Below are 14,733 nucleotides of genomic sequence, written 5' to 3' on the forward strand. Positions count from 1 at the left end.
TTACTGTTGGTGGACCTTACTCCTCTGGGCCTCAGCAGGGTAGAATCATAATCCTTAACCACAGGGGAAAGGAAATGTTAGTTTTCAAAAGAAATCCTGGTAAAGAAAGGTGTCTGGGGCTGGAGAGATGGCTCAGAGGTTAAGAACACCGACTGCTCTTCCAGAGGTCCTGAGTTCAATTCCCAGCAACCACATGGTGGCTCACAACCATCTGTAATGAGATCTGGCGCCCTCTTCTGTATACTAAATAAATAAATTAATTTAAAAAAAAAGTAAAACCGAGTAACTCTTTAAAAAAAAAAAAGAAAGAAAGGTGTCTGTTCAGATCAAGGAGAGGGCCTTCTTTAGCTGACTGCACTGGAACAGCCCCAATCCGGCAGAGAAAGCCAGTTTTAGCTGCTGCCATTCAGTTAAGGATTTCACTGAAGGACATCAGGAATGTGGTCCAAAGGCTTTAGAACACGACTAAGACGACCCGCGTGGGTGGGAGCACCATTAAAAGACTGACAACTCAGATGTTGAAAGATCTGCACTGGAGGCATAAAAAGCGTGGGCTAGACCAGCAGCAACCAAATGGCGCCACACGTGGACGAGAAACAGCGACCGCAAGCCTTAGGTGCAGGTCGGCAGCCGGCCTGGCCCCCCTAGGACACAAGGGGCTCTGTCTTTAGCAGCTGCAAGCCCAGGACTCCTATACATAAGGAATCCGGCAAATGCAGCCTTTGTTCAGAGATTCTCTAACATAGGTCAGTGCAAATGGAGACTTCGCTCTCTCTGTCGTCAGCCTGGTGTGTTTCTAGCCCCGCCTTTCTTGGGCGGGACTATCGCCCCGCCCTGCGCCCGCCCCGGGGCGGGGCTCCCGCTGGCTCCCGGCTGTCCTTTCCTCCGCGGCTTCGCCGAGGCTCCTGTGTCCTGCAGAGCTCCCGAGCACGTGCAGGTGAGTGAGGGCCCGACCAGGAGAGGTCCTGGAGGTTTTCCCGACCTAGGCGAGAAGGAGAGTGAGAAGGCTTCTGCCTGGGCACGGGAAGGCTGGGGCTTGTTTTCTAGTGCCTCTGGCCTTGGAGGTGATCTTGAAGGGACTATGGGAAATCGGAACCCGGAGAGTCGCCGCCAACGAGGTGCGGTCCCTCTCCAGGTAGGGAGTCACCTGGAATTCGTTCAGAGTTTAGCATTCCCGGAGACCCGGGCAGGGACCGTGAACGGTTTGTGAGGAACACGTGTCCCTGGGGAAGCAGATAGGCTTCAGCCCACGCCCTGAAAGGGTTTTTAGACCTGAACAGTAGGCCTGTATTAGTTTTCCTGTTCCTTTAAATTGGTTGGAGTGGGTTAGATGTGGTTTGGGAATGGCATGAGTTTGGATAACTTGCCCATATATATATGTATGTTGTAATGGTGTGTAAAACGTCAGATAATGTCATTTTGTTGTCCACTCTACACTTATATATCCTCTGGGGGGTTTGTTGTTAAGTTTGGCTTATTCAGACATGGGTCTCAGTGCAGTCTAAGTTGGTTCTCGAGTCTGTCTCCCTGCCTTAGCTTCTCACGCGCTAAGATTACGGGCATCAGCCACCATGCCAGTGCCCTCTGGTCCCATCCACCTGATGTACAGGGCACTGTCATACTACTACTATGCTACAAACGGGAACTCTGAGGCAGTTAGTTACTGGGTTCATGGACAGGCTCTTGGGAGATGGAGCTCCCAAAGGTATGCTGTTTGAGTACTATTGTTTCTGTGGTACAGCCTTCGAGACGTGAAGGCAGTTGGAGCAGAGACGCTTTGGTTTTAAACTGCACGGGGGTTGACTGACTCTAACCTGGGACGTTTTGATTTCGTAGTGCCCGGCTGCCAACTTCAGGAGATGCCTGCCCTGGTGAGTACAGTTCAGCTGGTTCTCCTCGGCGCCAGCTGTAGGCAGCTGCCTAGGTTTCCTTGTACCTGGGCAGGTGTTGCACAGCTGGGAGAACAGCAGCCAACAGCTGGTTGGCATTCTCGGCCTGGTTCCATGCCAACTCTGTTGTTCACTATACCAGGATGTCCGAATAGTTGCTTGCCCACTGAGGTGAGAGCAAGTCCTGCAGGAAGAAACAAACCTAAGCCCCAGGTCTTCCTTAGTGGCTCTGGTCTGACAGACTACTTCAGCCACAACTTGGAAACAAAACAGAACAAAAGAAATCAAGCCAGTGAGGGATGAGAAAATAGAAAAAAAAAAATAAGGTTTAGTGCCTGTTAACTAGTCCAAACTGGGCCCGAGACAGTGGAGGAAGTTACTGGAATGTGCTTTCACTAAAAGTGCATGGTTCCCTCTCCCCACAATAATAAAAGTTAGATTATGACATAGGCACACACAACTTTGATTTTTCTAGATAGGATTTCTCTGTGGAACAGATCTAGCTGACCTGGGACTCATTATGTAGACCAGATTGGCCTCGAACTCAGATTCACCTGCCTCCAGAGTGCTTGGATTAAAGGCATGAGCCACCACCGCCTGGTTTATAATCCCTTTTTAAGGGATTTCGAAAGTAGGTGTCCATGGAATGACCTCACTGATGAATTGGAGTTGGGGCACGCAGGATCCCTTTAGATTAGCCGGGCAACCTAGAAGCCCATTCTCAACAAGAACTATTAGTATTCTGCTCTAGCTCTTCAGTAAACTTTATGAGTATCGATTGATCATGGGGTTCTGGGAACTAAGCTTAGGTCAAATGGTACCAAGTGAACGGTTAGGAACCTTTTGTTTGATTTTTTATTATTATTATTAGAATGCTTATTTTCTAGGAAATGCCTCAATTGTAGGCAAATACAACATCACTCAGAATGAATCTGGTGATTGTCCAATGGAGCCTACATAGTTAGTGCATCTGTGAAAACTAATATCCTGGTTTCCACAGGCAGACCCAACCTCTATGCCTCACCCATATCCTGAAGGGTTGGTGGCATCCTCTGATCTATGTCCCTCCTTTTTCTCTCCGCCCCTTTTGGACAGGGGTCCTTACCTTAGTAAGGACTTTAGTACCTTGCCTTAGTACCTCCTGAAGTTCCATGACTCAGCTTTCTGGTTTTCTGTGCCTGGACACCCTAGAATTTGGATGGACACTCGGGATAGCTGGAACTGCAGGCCACCTTAGTCAATTTCTAGAAGTTTCTTACCCACCCCAAGCCCCTGAAGGTTGTTTTAGGGGACCACAGTAAGAGGCCTTTTGCCTAGCCAACCAATCACCCCTGTGTGCATCTTCTGACACCCCCTCAGCGGCCTCCCCATTGCTTCCTTCGTCTTGATCATGCTTGCCCTGTTCACCCCTTTTGCTCCTCAATCCAATGCCGTAGTACCATACCAAACTGATCAGTAACTACTGGCAGGAAAGTTTCTGCATACACAACCCACTCACAACCCTTATCTATTCTGTCTTATCTCTACCTGCCCTTGGGTTTATACCCATAATTACTTTGTATTTTTTATAACTTTTTAAAAGATTATTATGCATACAATATTCTGCTGGCATATATGCATACATTCCAGAAGAGGGCACCAGTTCTCGTTATAGATGGTTGTGAGAGCCACCTTGTGGTTGCTGGGAATTGAAGTCAGTACCTCTGGAAGAGCAGCCAGTTCTCTTAACCTGTGAGCCATCTCTCCAGCCCTACATTGTATTCTCTGCACCAGTACCAGCTTAGCCCTGGAAATGTCCTCTACACAGGCTGCCTGCCTTAGCATTAGTGGTCCCTCTGCATTGGCTTCAACATAATATTACAGGTATCTGTGCTGGCCTTCCTGCCCCTCATTCTTACTCTTCCCCTGACACCAATCCCACTTCTAACAACGTAGAATAACCTCACTAACTAAACCTTATTTCTAAATTCAGATAGCTCCTGTACCTAAGAGAAAACTGTCCCCTACTACCTTGTACTTGATCCATCTTTCAGGGAAGATGTGGGCTGCAGGTCATCTGGGTGTTCTATCAATTCACCTTCTCTTAAAAGGACTTGGGTGAGCCTTGAGTAATTATTCATTGTGAATAGACTTAATTGTGAATGGTCTTAGGACTAGTGATGAACAGAGGGCTTCAGAGGTAGTTAGCAGAAAGAAGGCAAACAGTGGGACATAAATTACATTTATTTTGTGTGTGGAAGGACTCGGGATAGTTTGCAAGAGGCATTTATGTATCAAATAAGCAGTCCCAGTGAAGGACTGAACTAGTTATTTACAGTTGAAATATATAATGCATTGTTAATGTTACCTCACTATTATGAATTGCTAAAGCTTACTTGCTTGCTTTTCTTTAGGATGACTTGGAAGTAGGGTGGTCTTCGCCCCCTTGAAGGAAGTTGTAACCCACAACAGTCCAAGTGTGGTTATTAGGTAAGTGTATGTTGTGTGACATGACTACTTGATATGTATCAGGAAACAATTTGGAAGCAAATTAGCTCTTGGCAGTGACTGTAGAATTTTAGTGTTTTTGTTTGAAGGTGTGAAGGATCTGTATGTCCGCCATTCCAACTGAGGAGTATTGAGTCCTAAAATACAAGTAGAGTGTGTCTTGTCTCTGTTCACTGCTAAGGGTCTATCCAAGCTTAGTCCCTGCCAATGGTAGGGGTTGAAGTTGGATAAAACTGAAAGTGTAGAAAGTACATCTGTTTTCAAGTCGACATCCAGCTGATGTCTGTTCACGTCGGCTCCCCAGGGTCCCAGTGTCCGTGAAGTGGGAAAGGGAGATTTTTTTTTTCTGGAGTAACCCAACAGTTGTCAGCTATCCAGGCTGCATGGTGCCTGTGATTGTGTTACACTGTTGGGAGAGTAAAGGCTGTCTTAAGGGTTGGCTCTGAGCACTGTTTTGGTGGTCATGCTGACTACCTTCAGGCAGTGTTTGCATCTCTGAGAGTGGAAGGACTCCTTGTGGAGTTGGTCCTGGTCTAGGTGCAAACAATCATTTTCATGCTAAAAGAAAAGGGATGGGCAGGAATACAGCTATGTGTGTGGGACACTGCCTCGTTTGCACTAGGCCTTGCAGCTTACTGACAGCTTGTTACCTTTTCCTCCTTGAATTCTAGATCCGAATGAGGAATCTGCCTCCATCGGGACTTCAGGTTTCTGACAACACCATGTTTTGAGTAATGTATGTGGTCCCTGTAATGTTGAGGTCCTTATTAAAATACTCAGATGGGGAGAAAAGTTAGATTGGCTTCAGAGGATTAAAGAGCTGTAATAAAATTCCAGAGAATGTTTGCAAAGTCCAGCTATGGTTTGGGGCATGGAGTAGTAAGGGAGCTCACACCCAGGGCAACTGAGATACATCTTCAGCTGTAATTTCTTGAGGCGCTAGCTGATGGCTGTGTACTACATACAGCTGGCTACTTGTTAATTAGCTAGTGGTTTGGGGGTTCTATTTGGATAGTAGCCATTTTAGGACAGCGCAGAACATTCCAAAAACTTTGGGAGATTGCTTTTTAAAAGCAAAGGTCTATTAAGTTCCTATAGTGGCTCAGATAGTAAATATTGTCACTACTGTCTTTGTTTTTGGCAACTGTATGTGAAAAGCAGATGGTGTATCAGCAAATGAACATGGCTATATTCCAATAAAACTCACTGATAAACACTGAGATTGGAATTTTATTGACACTTTCAGGGTCAACATTCCCAAATGTTTGAAAGATTTTTAAAATTTCCCAGGGGCCACTGACAAAGGTAGAAGAATAGAATTAGCAACATTTCTTCTGACCTTGGAATGAAGTTCAGGCCTTGGGGATTGAATAGCATTAGTCACGGTATCAAAATGTATCTTCACAGTTTATTTTTAAAATAATTCTAACCCAGGCTAACCTCAAACCAGGTGATCTGGATCAGCCTCCTGAGTGCTGAAGTTAGTCATGAACCACAAGCCAAGATTTTGTTTGTTTTTATTCCTTATCTGAAAAGAATAAGGTGACTAAATAAATTATCTAAAAGAAAAAAATTCTCCTTGAATTTATATGGGTTTTACATGACTTGTATTTCTCCATCCATTTGTAATGAGCTTAAGAGGTGTATGACATATGTATGTAGATCCCCTGGAGGACAAAAGAGCACATTGAATCCCCTGGAATGATTTGCTGAGAATCAAGTGTTATAGAGGACCAGCAAGATTGGCCACTGATGGAACTGTCCAGGCCCAAAGCTTTGAGACAGTTCCTCATGTATGAGAGTTTGGACTAATACTATCTCCATCCCAGAAGATCCTGCAGTCTCTACTGAGTTATGGGGTTACAGGTGCCACATCTGGTTTATTTTTTTTATCCCAACTTTTAGTTTTACAATAGTCCTTGCAGTGTAACGCATGATTGGCCCTTCTATAAACTTTAGTGTGTTAACAGTAACTCCCCTGTACCTTGCAGGCAGTCTGATTACTGGACATGTAACCGTTCTGTTGCCCCTAGTCTATCTTACAATTTTTCTGATGTGATTCTGGGCAGGATTGGGTTAGCACACAACCAGCTGTATCTATGGGTGAGTCGGACTGTCAGGATATGTGACACAGAAGTTCCTGTGGTACTTCTTTTTTTTCTTTCTTTCTTTTTGTTTTTCAAGACGGTTTCTCTGTAGCTTTGTGCCTTTCCTGGAACTCACTCTGTAGCCCAGGCTGGCCTCAAACTTAGATCCACCTGGCTCTGCCTCCCGAGTGCTGGGATTAAAGGCGTGCGCCACCGCCGCCACCACCACCCGACTCCTGTGTTATTTCTTGAAAGAGGATAATACTATGATTATTAATGCATGTATTCACTGCCCTAAGAGGTTTCGGTGGCATAAATAATACAATTAAAATAACTTAATGGGATTTTCTAATTGATAAGTGTAGTTAATTAGTCACTTCTTATCCCAGCTGTCCTTTAAGTCCTGGTAAATTAAAGATAAATCAAAAAAGCTTTAAATTTTTTTAGGGGCTGGAGAGACTTCCTGAGTTTAATGCCCAGCACCCACAAGGTGGCTCACAACCAGTCGCAGGGGATCTAATGGGCTCTGGGGACACTTTGCATGTGGTACACGGACACACAAGCAAACAAAACACGCATTCATGTAAAAATAAATAAAGAGCTTTAAAATTTACATTTGTTTTATGTGTGCATATGTATATGTCCTCTGCATATCTGGTGCCCATAAAGTCAGGCCAGGAAGTCCCCCAGAACTGGAGTTAAGATAAGTAGGCAAAGCTGGGTGGTGGTGCACGTCTCTAATCCCAGAACTCGAGGGCAGAGGCAGGTAGACCTTTGAGTTCCAGGATAGCTAAGGCTACACAGAAACCCTTTTTCAAACATAAATTAAAAAAGCAGCTAATATTGCTGCCATTGATGGTCATTCATTACTTTGTCACTTACTGGGTTTAGACAAGTGACATTAGATTTTTCTTGAAATGTTGGGCCAGGACTTAAATCATAATTAGGAAAATAAAAACCCAAGGGGATAAATTCTCCAGGTCCCAAAGGGACGTGAAAAGGCCTCTCCAGTGCCTAGGAATTTACACAAAGGAAAAGAACAGGGTGAGAGCAACTAATTAAGGACTTGAAAAGAGTGGAAATGACTCTTGAGAATTGTGAGCAGCTCTTGTTAATGGAACTGTGGTGAACACTTAGGACAATTTACTGAGCTAATGAACTAATACTTGAGATTTTTGCCTAGTAGCATCCTTGCTCTCACTGCTATGAAGGAACACCTACAATGAATCATTTAGCTAAATCATGTTCCTCAATTAGATGCCATCCTACCTTCAACTTATCCTGAAAAGGAAAGCAAGCAAATAAGCTAGCGATTTATTGTGTAGAAACATTATCTACACACTCCTGGTTCTTTCTCAGGGATGTTGCTGGAGGGATACATAGGTTTCTGCCAAGAATACATAGTGAGATCTTGTTGAAGGTTACTGGTAACCTCCTTAAGGGTTACTGTCTCTGAATTGTCTAGTTTCTAGGCAGTATTGACATCTTTAATCCCAGCATTTAGAGGTGAAGACAGAATGACCAGAATCTGTTAAGTGAGCCACAGCCACCTGGCTCCACACACCCTGGTAGTTGGTGAGCTGTTCTAACCTGACTTGACTGCTCTATGGAGGCCTGTGGACTAGCATTTTAGAGATTCACAAGGGAAAGTACACCAAAAGGTAGAAAGCTCTGGGACCACCTAACAGTTATTATGGGTAAAGTTAATTTCTTAGTGGGGAGTAGCTGGAGATTGAACTTGCATTTGCTTAGCCAGAAAAATGACTTCCGCCCTTTAATCTCTTAAAGGTAATGGATGATCTGGGATCAGAGAACAGAACAGCCACTAGATAGAGAGGCCAGAAAATGGTGGCACACGCACCTTTAATCCTGGATCTAAGCCACACTGGAAACAGCCAGGCATGGTGACACAAGCCTTTAATCCCAGGAAATGATAGCATAAAGGTATATAAGGCATGAGGACCAGGAACTAGGCCTGGTTAAGCTTTTAGGCTTTTAGCAGCAGTTCAGCTGAGATCCATTTGGATGAGGACTCAGGCTTCCAGTCTGAGGAAACAGGATCAGCTAAGGAATTGGTGAGGTAAGGTGGCTGTGATTTGTTCTGTTCCTCTGATCTTTCAGCGTTCACCCCAATACCTGGCTCTGGCTTTGTTTTTATTAATAAGACCTTTTAAGATTGTGCTACATGGGTGTGTGCATGTGAATGCAGAAGTATGGGAGGTGTTCCCAGAAGATTTGTGTCCCAGAACCACCTCTTCTGGGTATCTGGAAACTGAACTTTGGTTCTCTACAAGAATACCGTATACTTTTGACTGCCAAGCCATCTCTAGCAACCTGAACTGCTTTTGTGCGTTATTGAATACGAGAAACTCTTGCCATGCAGCCAAGTGCTGCAGTTACTGGCACGGTGAGTCTGCGTCCACTTTAAGCCGATTAATGCAAAGCACACATTTTTTCCCCCATTGTTGGGAATTGAACCCGGGACCACATGTTGGACAACAGTGGACAAAAGTACTAGATGCAAACTCCATGGGAGGGAAGACCCTGACTGTTTGTGAATAAATTCATGGTAGATTGTATTAAAGATTGACAGTTAAGTGTAAAATTATTGTGATTTGTTTTGTGACATGGTCTCTAGCCAAAACTCCCCTCTACCTTGGTATATAGTGACTGAACCTCCTGGTCTTCCTGCTTTACAGGTGGCTCTCAACCATCCATAATGAGATCTGATGCCCTCTTCAGGAGTGTAGGCATACATGCAGGCAGAACACTGTATACATAATAAATAAACTTTAAAAAAACAGAAAAAGAAAATCACATATCTGTACCAGGCTTCCAGGCCTTCATTCTTTTTGGTTTTTCGAGACAGGGTTTCTCTGTGTAGCTTTGGCGCCTTTCCTGGAACTCACTCTGTAGCCCAGACTGGCCTTGAACTCAGAGATCTGCCTGCTTCTTCCTCCTTAGTGCTGGGATCAAAGGCATGCGCCACCAAGCCTTCATTCTTACCATCCCTGGTTCAGGCCACAACACCAAAGCCTTAAATAGAGAGTTCTTGAATTCTCAGCTCAATGCCTGGCCCTCCTTAAGGCCAGATTTCTTAGTCTGCCTTATCAGAGGACAGTCCTCCAGGGTGTACGTAGTCTTTCCAGTCTTTCTAAAATGTGCTTTGTGAATACAGTCTCACAAATCTGTCTCTTAACCAGTTTGCCTTCCATTTCACTGCAGAGCTTCAATAAAATACTCAATTAAAAGAACTTCTGATTTCTGTACATGTGGGGGATCCACCCCCATGTTCTCCCCCCAGGATACTCTTTGAAGAGTGAGGGATAAGAGATTTAGATAGAAATACAGAGGGTGGAGAGACAGAAATACAGGATAACCTTGGGAGGGCCTGGATCCTAGTCCACTGGCTCCTTCTGTCTCTTCTAAAGGGCTATTTATAGGAATGCCAAGGGCTGGAGCAAGACCTCCCCCTAGCACAGCCAAGTACAGACCCTTCCGAACACCTGGTCACCATGCATGTGAGCAATCCTTCCCCTTATGCAGCCCTGTTGGGTAAAGCAAGCTCAGATCTCATTAGGAAACCTCAGTGGGCCTCCACATATACAATTATGAGATGCCATTAGAGTGTGTAAACATTTGCTTGAGTGTATTGAGATTTGATAGGAAGATTTTAATGTTTCAATGACCATTGGGTTTTGCTATCACTGTGATCTTGGTTAAAGCTTTCCTTACTCCTTGTCCTGTGATACACAGACAGGAATGATCCCCTCTTGATGTCTTGAGAGACATTTCTGTGAGTAAATTATATTGTAGGCTTTCCTCTTTGCAGCCTCTCCTTTCTAAGATATTCTCCTGACAGTTATATGTAATAGCTGGGCCTTCTGTCACAGTAAAGTAAGCTTACCTCAGCTCTGATTTCTCTCGCTACACATTCTTCATTGAAGGGGTCCTGTTTCCCTTCCATACATCCAGAATCTCTTATGCCCACGACACTAAATCTTATTTTTAGTTTTGATCTTGTTAACCATTGTGATTAACTTATTTTCCAAGCATTCCTTCACTTTTGTTCACTATTTTTGTAGCATGCCATGCTGTGAAGCATCCGTGGTGGATTCCGACTTCAAAGATAACTTTTAAGTTGTCTTTACATTTCGTCATTTCTCTTTCCCTTTCCTGTTTTCTTCACAGTGGAAGCAGAAACGTTTTTTTTCCAGGGTGTGAATATAGTTCTGCATATATTTTGTGGGGTTTTTTTTGTTGTTGTTGTTTGTATCCGCTGATTCATCTCAGGCTTTACTTGACTACATCATTGCATTTGCAACCCGAGGAGAATGGTTCTTTACCACCCTCTCAGTCTTCTGCAGTGTTACCTACAAAAGCATATTTTTGGCCCCTGGTTTTTCTTCTACCTGGGATTACTTCATTTTCTTTACTTGCCTAACAGTTTAACACCAGATACTAGCTTTCTCATTCCTCAGATTATTTATGCACACTTAGGTTTCAATTATCTGCATATATTGCAAGCTTCACGAGGACAAAAACTGCAGGTGTCAAACCGTTGACCTTTTCTCTGAGGCCTAACTGATGGCGAGGCACCAGTGGTGAAGCACTAAATTGAGGTAAAGTGCTAACGGTGACCCTGAGAGGTGGCTTTTGTCACCTGCCAAAGTGAACTGGTTATGTGTAAACAGCATCACCACCTCATAGGACGCATCCCGTAATTAATCTTTGTATGAATAGTCTCTGCCTTCCAAATTCTGAGTTCTCTGAGGGTGGTTGCAGCCTGACAGGCTCTCTTTTTATCTCAAAGCGGATGTTTTGCAGTTAAGAGTGCAGAACTTAAGATGGCAGTGGTGGTGCACGCCTTAAATCCCAGCACTCAGGAGGCAGAGCCAGGCGGATCTCTGTGAGTTCGAGGCCAGCCTGGGCTACAGAATGAGTTCCAGGAAAGGCGCAAAGCTATACAGAGAAACCCTGTCTCGAAAAACAAACGAACAAACAAAGAGTGGAGGACTCAGTCAGGCGGTGGTGGCGCACACCTTTAATCCCAGCACCCATAAGGCCAACAGGCGGATCTCTTAGTTTGAGGCCAGCCTGGTCGGTCTACAGATCAAGTTGTGGAAAAGGCTCCAAAGCTACACAGAGAAACCCTATCTCGGATCCCCACTCCGGAAGAAAAAAAAAGAAGTGGAGAATTCTCAGTGAATACTCTTTCAGAGGACGGGTCTATTGCCAGCATTCACGTCTAGTAGCTTACAGCTGCCTGGTACTCCGGTTCCAGGGAGTACTAACACTGTTTTGGCCTCTGCTCTTAGAGACCCTTCAGAAGCCACAAATTATGCCTTTTTTTTGTTTTTGTTTTTGTTTTTCGAGACAGGGTTTCTCTGTGTAGCTTTGTGCCTTTGCTGGGACTCACTTGGTAGCCCAGGCTGGCCTCGAACTCACAGAGTGCCTCTGCCTCCCGAGTGCTGGGATTAAAGGCGTGCGCCACCACCGCCCGGCGCCTTTTTTTTTTTTTTAAGATGGTGCGATGGTCATCTTACGAGTAGACTGCTCTATCCACCCCTAATTAAATTTATGGCACCAGAGTTTGTAGTTAAACAACTGAAACTACAGTTTCCTATGGTACGGATCCTCACCCGATCAACCGGAGAGTCCAGAGGGGCCCGTCTAGCGCTGCATCATTTATTTATTATTTATTTACTTATTTATACTTAAGGTCTTTTGCGGCATTGTTCAGGTGGCAGAGCGTCTTTCTAGGGAGGGACGCGAACCTGCAGGAAAAGCTCGTGCGGCTTTTCCCGCCTTCTCCGGGAGGGAGGAGGGAGCCGGGCTCGGCCTTCGGAGGACAACGCCGGCCGCGTGGGCCGGGTCCCCACCCACCCGCGCGGGCGGGGGCGGGGCCGAGCGCGTGCCGAGCTGGAGCTGGGGCGGGGGGTGGGTGGGAACGAGCGCTCTCGCGAGAGCGCCTGTCTCGCTCGGCCGCCGCCTCCTGCCAGCGCCGTTGCTGCGGGGGATTGTGGGAGCCTCCGCGCGTCCCGCTCGCCGAGAGAGGTCTCTCTCCTTTTCCCTCTCCCTTCCCCTAAGGTAGGCGTGAGGAGGGGAAGGGCCCGGGCGGGTGGGTGGCCGGGGCTGTCGGCGTCCGCGGCGAGCGGGCCCGCCGCCGTGGCCCCAGGCTGTCGGGGGAGCGGCGGCGCGCCGTTCCCGCTCGCCCGGGGGCTGCCTCCTTGGGCGCTGCGTATGTGAGCCGCCCGAGCGGCGGCCGCCATGTTAGGAGCGCGGTGGCGGCGGCGCGACCTGCCTCCTCGGGCGGCGGAGGTGAGCGGTCCCGCCGGGAGATGCGCAGGCCGAGCCGACGGGCCCGGGAGGCTGCAGCGGAGTCGGGGGGGGGGGGTGGGGTGTGGGGGGAGCGTCCGGGGCTTTGCTCGGGCCGCCGAGCGCCCTGCGCCCCGGCCTGGAGGGGGGCGGGGGCGGGACGAGCCCGTTACACGCGGGCCGCGGCGCGGAGGAGGAGGTGGAGGAGGAGGGAGGAGCAGCGTTCGCAGCCCGAGGGACAGTCCCGTCCGCCGGGGCCTGCCATTGGGGGCGGATCGTTGAGCTTTAGGTACAAAGTTGGCGCGAGCGCGAGTCCCCGGGCCGTGCGTTCGCCGTTTTTCCCCCCTGGAAATGTACCCAAAATGGAGGACTTGGTAGGGTGCGAAGAGCTTGCGTGTTTGGGCCGACGTGTCTTCCCCGACCCCGGCTGGCGTCGGTGGCCGTCTTCTCGGCGTTCCTTGCCCGCCCCTTGGTGTGGCCCCCATCCCCAGGACTCCCGCGTCCCTCCCTCACCCGCGCGCGATTTTAGCCAGACATCTGGAACCATCCCTCCCCATCCCCCCCAGTTGCGTAAAAATGGCCGAAAAGGAAACGGTAACGCTTGGTTTTTGTGTTGCCCCTCGGGCACGGCTTTCTGCACGCTACCGGGGAGAATGTTTGTTGGATCCGGTCACCTCACATTTCTTTTTTTTTCTCTATCAAAAGAGTCCAGGCTCCTCTGGACAGGCCCGTGTGTTGGGAGACCTTCCGGTTTTCAGACAAAGGGTTTGGAGGACCGTGGTGGAGTGCTTCACTCTGTCTTTTCGCTGCTAGTGCTGTGCCATGCTTTTGTGTTTTCCTTTAACCAGAGGTGTTCTGAGGCGCTCTCCCTCTTCCGTGACTCTGTCTAAAGGATTGGCCCCTTCTGTGGAATATGGCTGTATCGGATAGGTTACAGTTATTCCTCCAGACGTTTCTAGAACAGCTGTGGTGATTCCGAAATTTTTGGTCTTTCTGGAGCTCTGAAATTTGGTGTCGCTGATTTCATAGGAAGTAATCATGGGGTTTTTGTGTTGCTACTGCGTGTTGCCTATTTAAATAGGCTAAGTTGTCAGTCGATACAACACGCTTTGCCCAGGTAAATTTAGACTTGACTATGCCGGCAAAAATTACGTCGCAGGCGGTTTTCCATAGGTGTTGAAAAGCTTCTTAAAAGCTCCTAATTGTTGGGCGTAGTGACGCATACTTGTAATAGACCAACGCAGACCAAGAATTGCTGTGATTTCGGGGCCAGCCTCGGTAACATCAAGATTGTCTCAAAACATCATTTTACTAACAGTTAAGTCACTCTACGCATTATGTAGATTTCTTTTTGAGATCTTGGAGGAACTCCATATCCTCCTGTCTCAGCATCCCTTGATTACCTACAGGCTTATGTCACCACGCCCAATTATCTTCATAATTTACGAACAATAGTATTTTAGCAATCTAGAAGAAGGGAGGGGGGAGTATTTTACTGCAAAAAAAAAAAAGGTTGCCTTTGCACTTAAATGTTTTTACAAACTCAAATGTCACTGAAATACAGAAGATTCTTCTGGTTAGTTATATAATCCTTGAAAAAGATACATTACCCATCAGGTCTTGGATTGAGGTTCTTTAAGCTTACATTTCTTGGCATTTTACGAGTACTTAGTTTTTATACTTCCTATCCATAGAGGTAGCTTTTAAACATAATCTGATTTGGAAGTATTAACTTTTTACCTGATGCTTTTAGACCAAGAAATAATACAATAAGGTGATAAAGTTTTAAAAGCAGGAATGCATCGATAATATCCTATATTTTAGAAGTGCTGTGGTAGAAGACAGTATTAAATCTTTTTGGGTTGTTCTTTGTTTTTGTTTTGAAACAGGTTTTTTGTGGAACTCAATATGTAGACCAGGCTGGCTTCGAACTCAGAAGAGATACACCTGCC

The 14,733-nt window shown here is 46.5% G+C and overlaps 1 protein-coding gene and 1 non-coding gene across 6 annotated transcripts in view; both read left to right on the forward strand.

Moving 5' to 3' along the window:
- Window positions 1-1,775: 1,775 nt before the first annotated feature.
- Window positions 1,776-14,733, forward strand: part of Matr3 (matrin 3) — a 41,453-nt gene continuing 28,495 nt past the window's right edge. For 2 of the 5 annotated variants that reach the window (XM_028886769.2, XM_028886774.2), the window contains exon 1: window positions 12,464-12,553. Coding sequence is in view for 1 of the 5 variants with exons in the window: in XM_028886775.2 (XP_028742608.1) it covers window positions 12,734-12,784 (51 nt within the window). In the remaining 4 variants the exon portion in view is untranslated. Of the gene's footprint in view, window positions 1,872-4,282; window positions 4,359-5,047; window positions 5,113-12,463; window positions 12,785-14,733 lie in introns of those variants that run through there. The other 3 variants (XM_028886770.2, XM_028886775.2, XM_028886771.2) reach the window with 3 other exon arrangements.
- Window positions 4,732-4,924, forward strand: LOC114705149. The gene has a single exon (XR_003736357.1). It is a non-coding gene; the product is annotated as a small nucleolar RNA SNORA74 (small nucleolar RNA).

The sequence above is a fragment of the Peromyscus leucopus genome, chromosome 19 (genome assembly GCF_004664715.2).
Source record: "Peromyscus leucopus breed LL Stock chromosome 19, UCI_PerLeu_2.1, whole genome shotgun sequence".
In the NCBI taxonomy this organism is placed as follows: Eukaryota; Metazoa; Chordata; class Mammalia; order Rodentia; family Cricetidae; genus Peromyscus; species Peromyscus leucopus.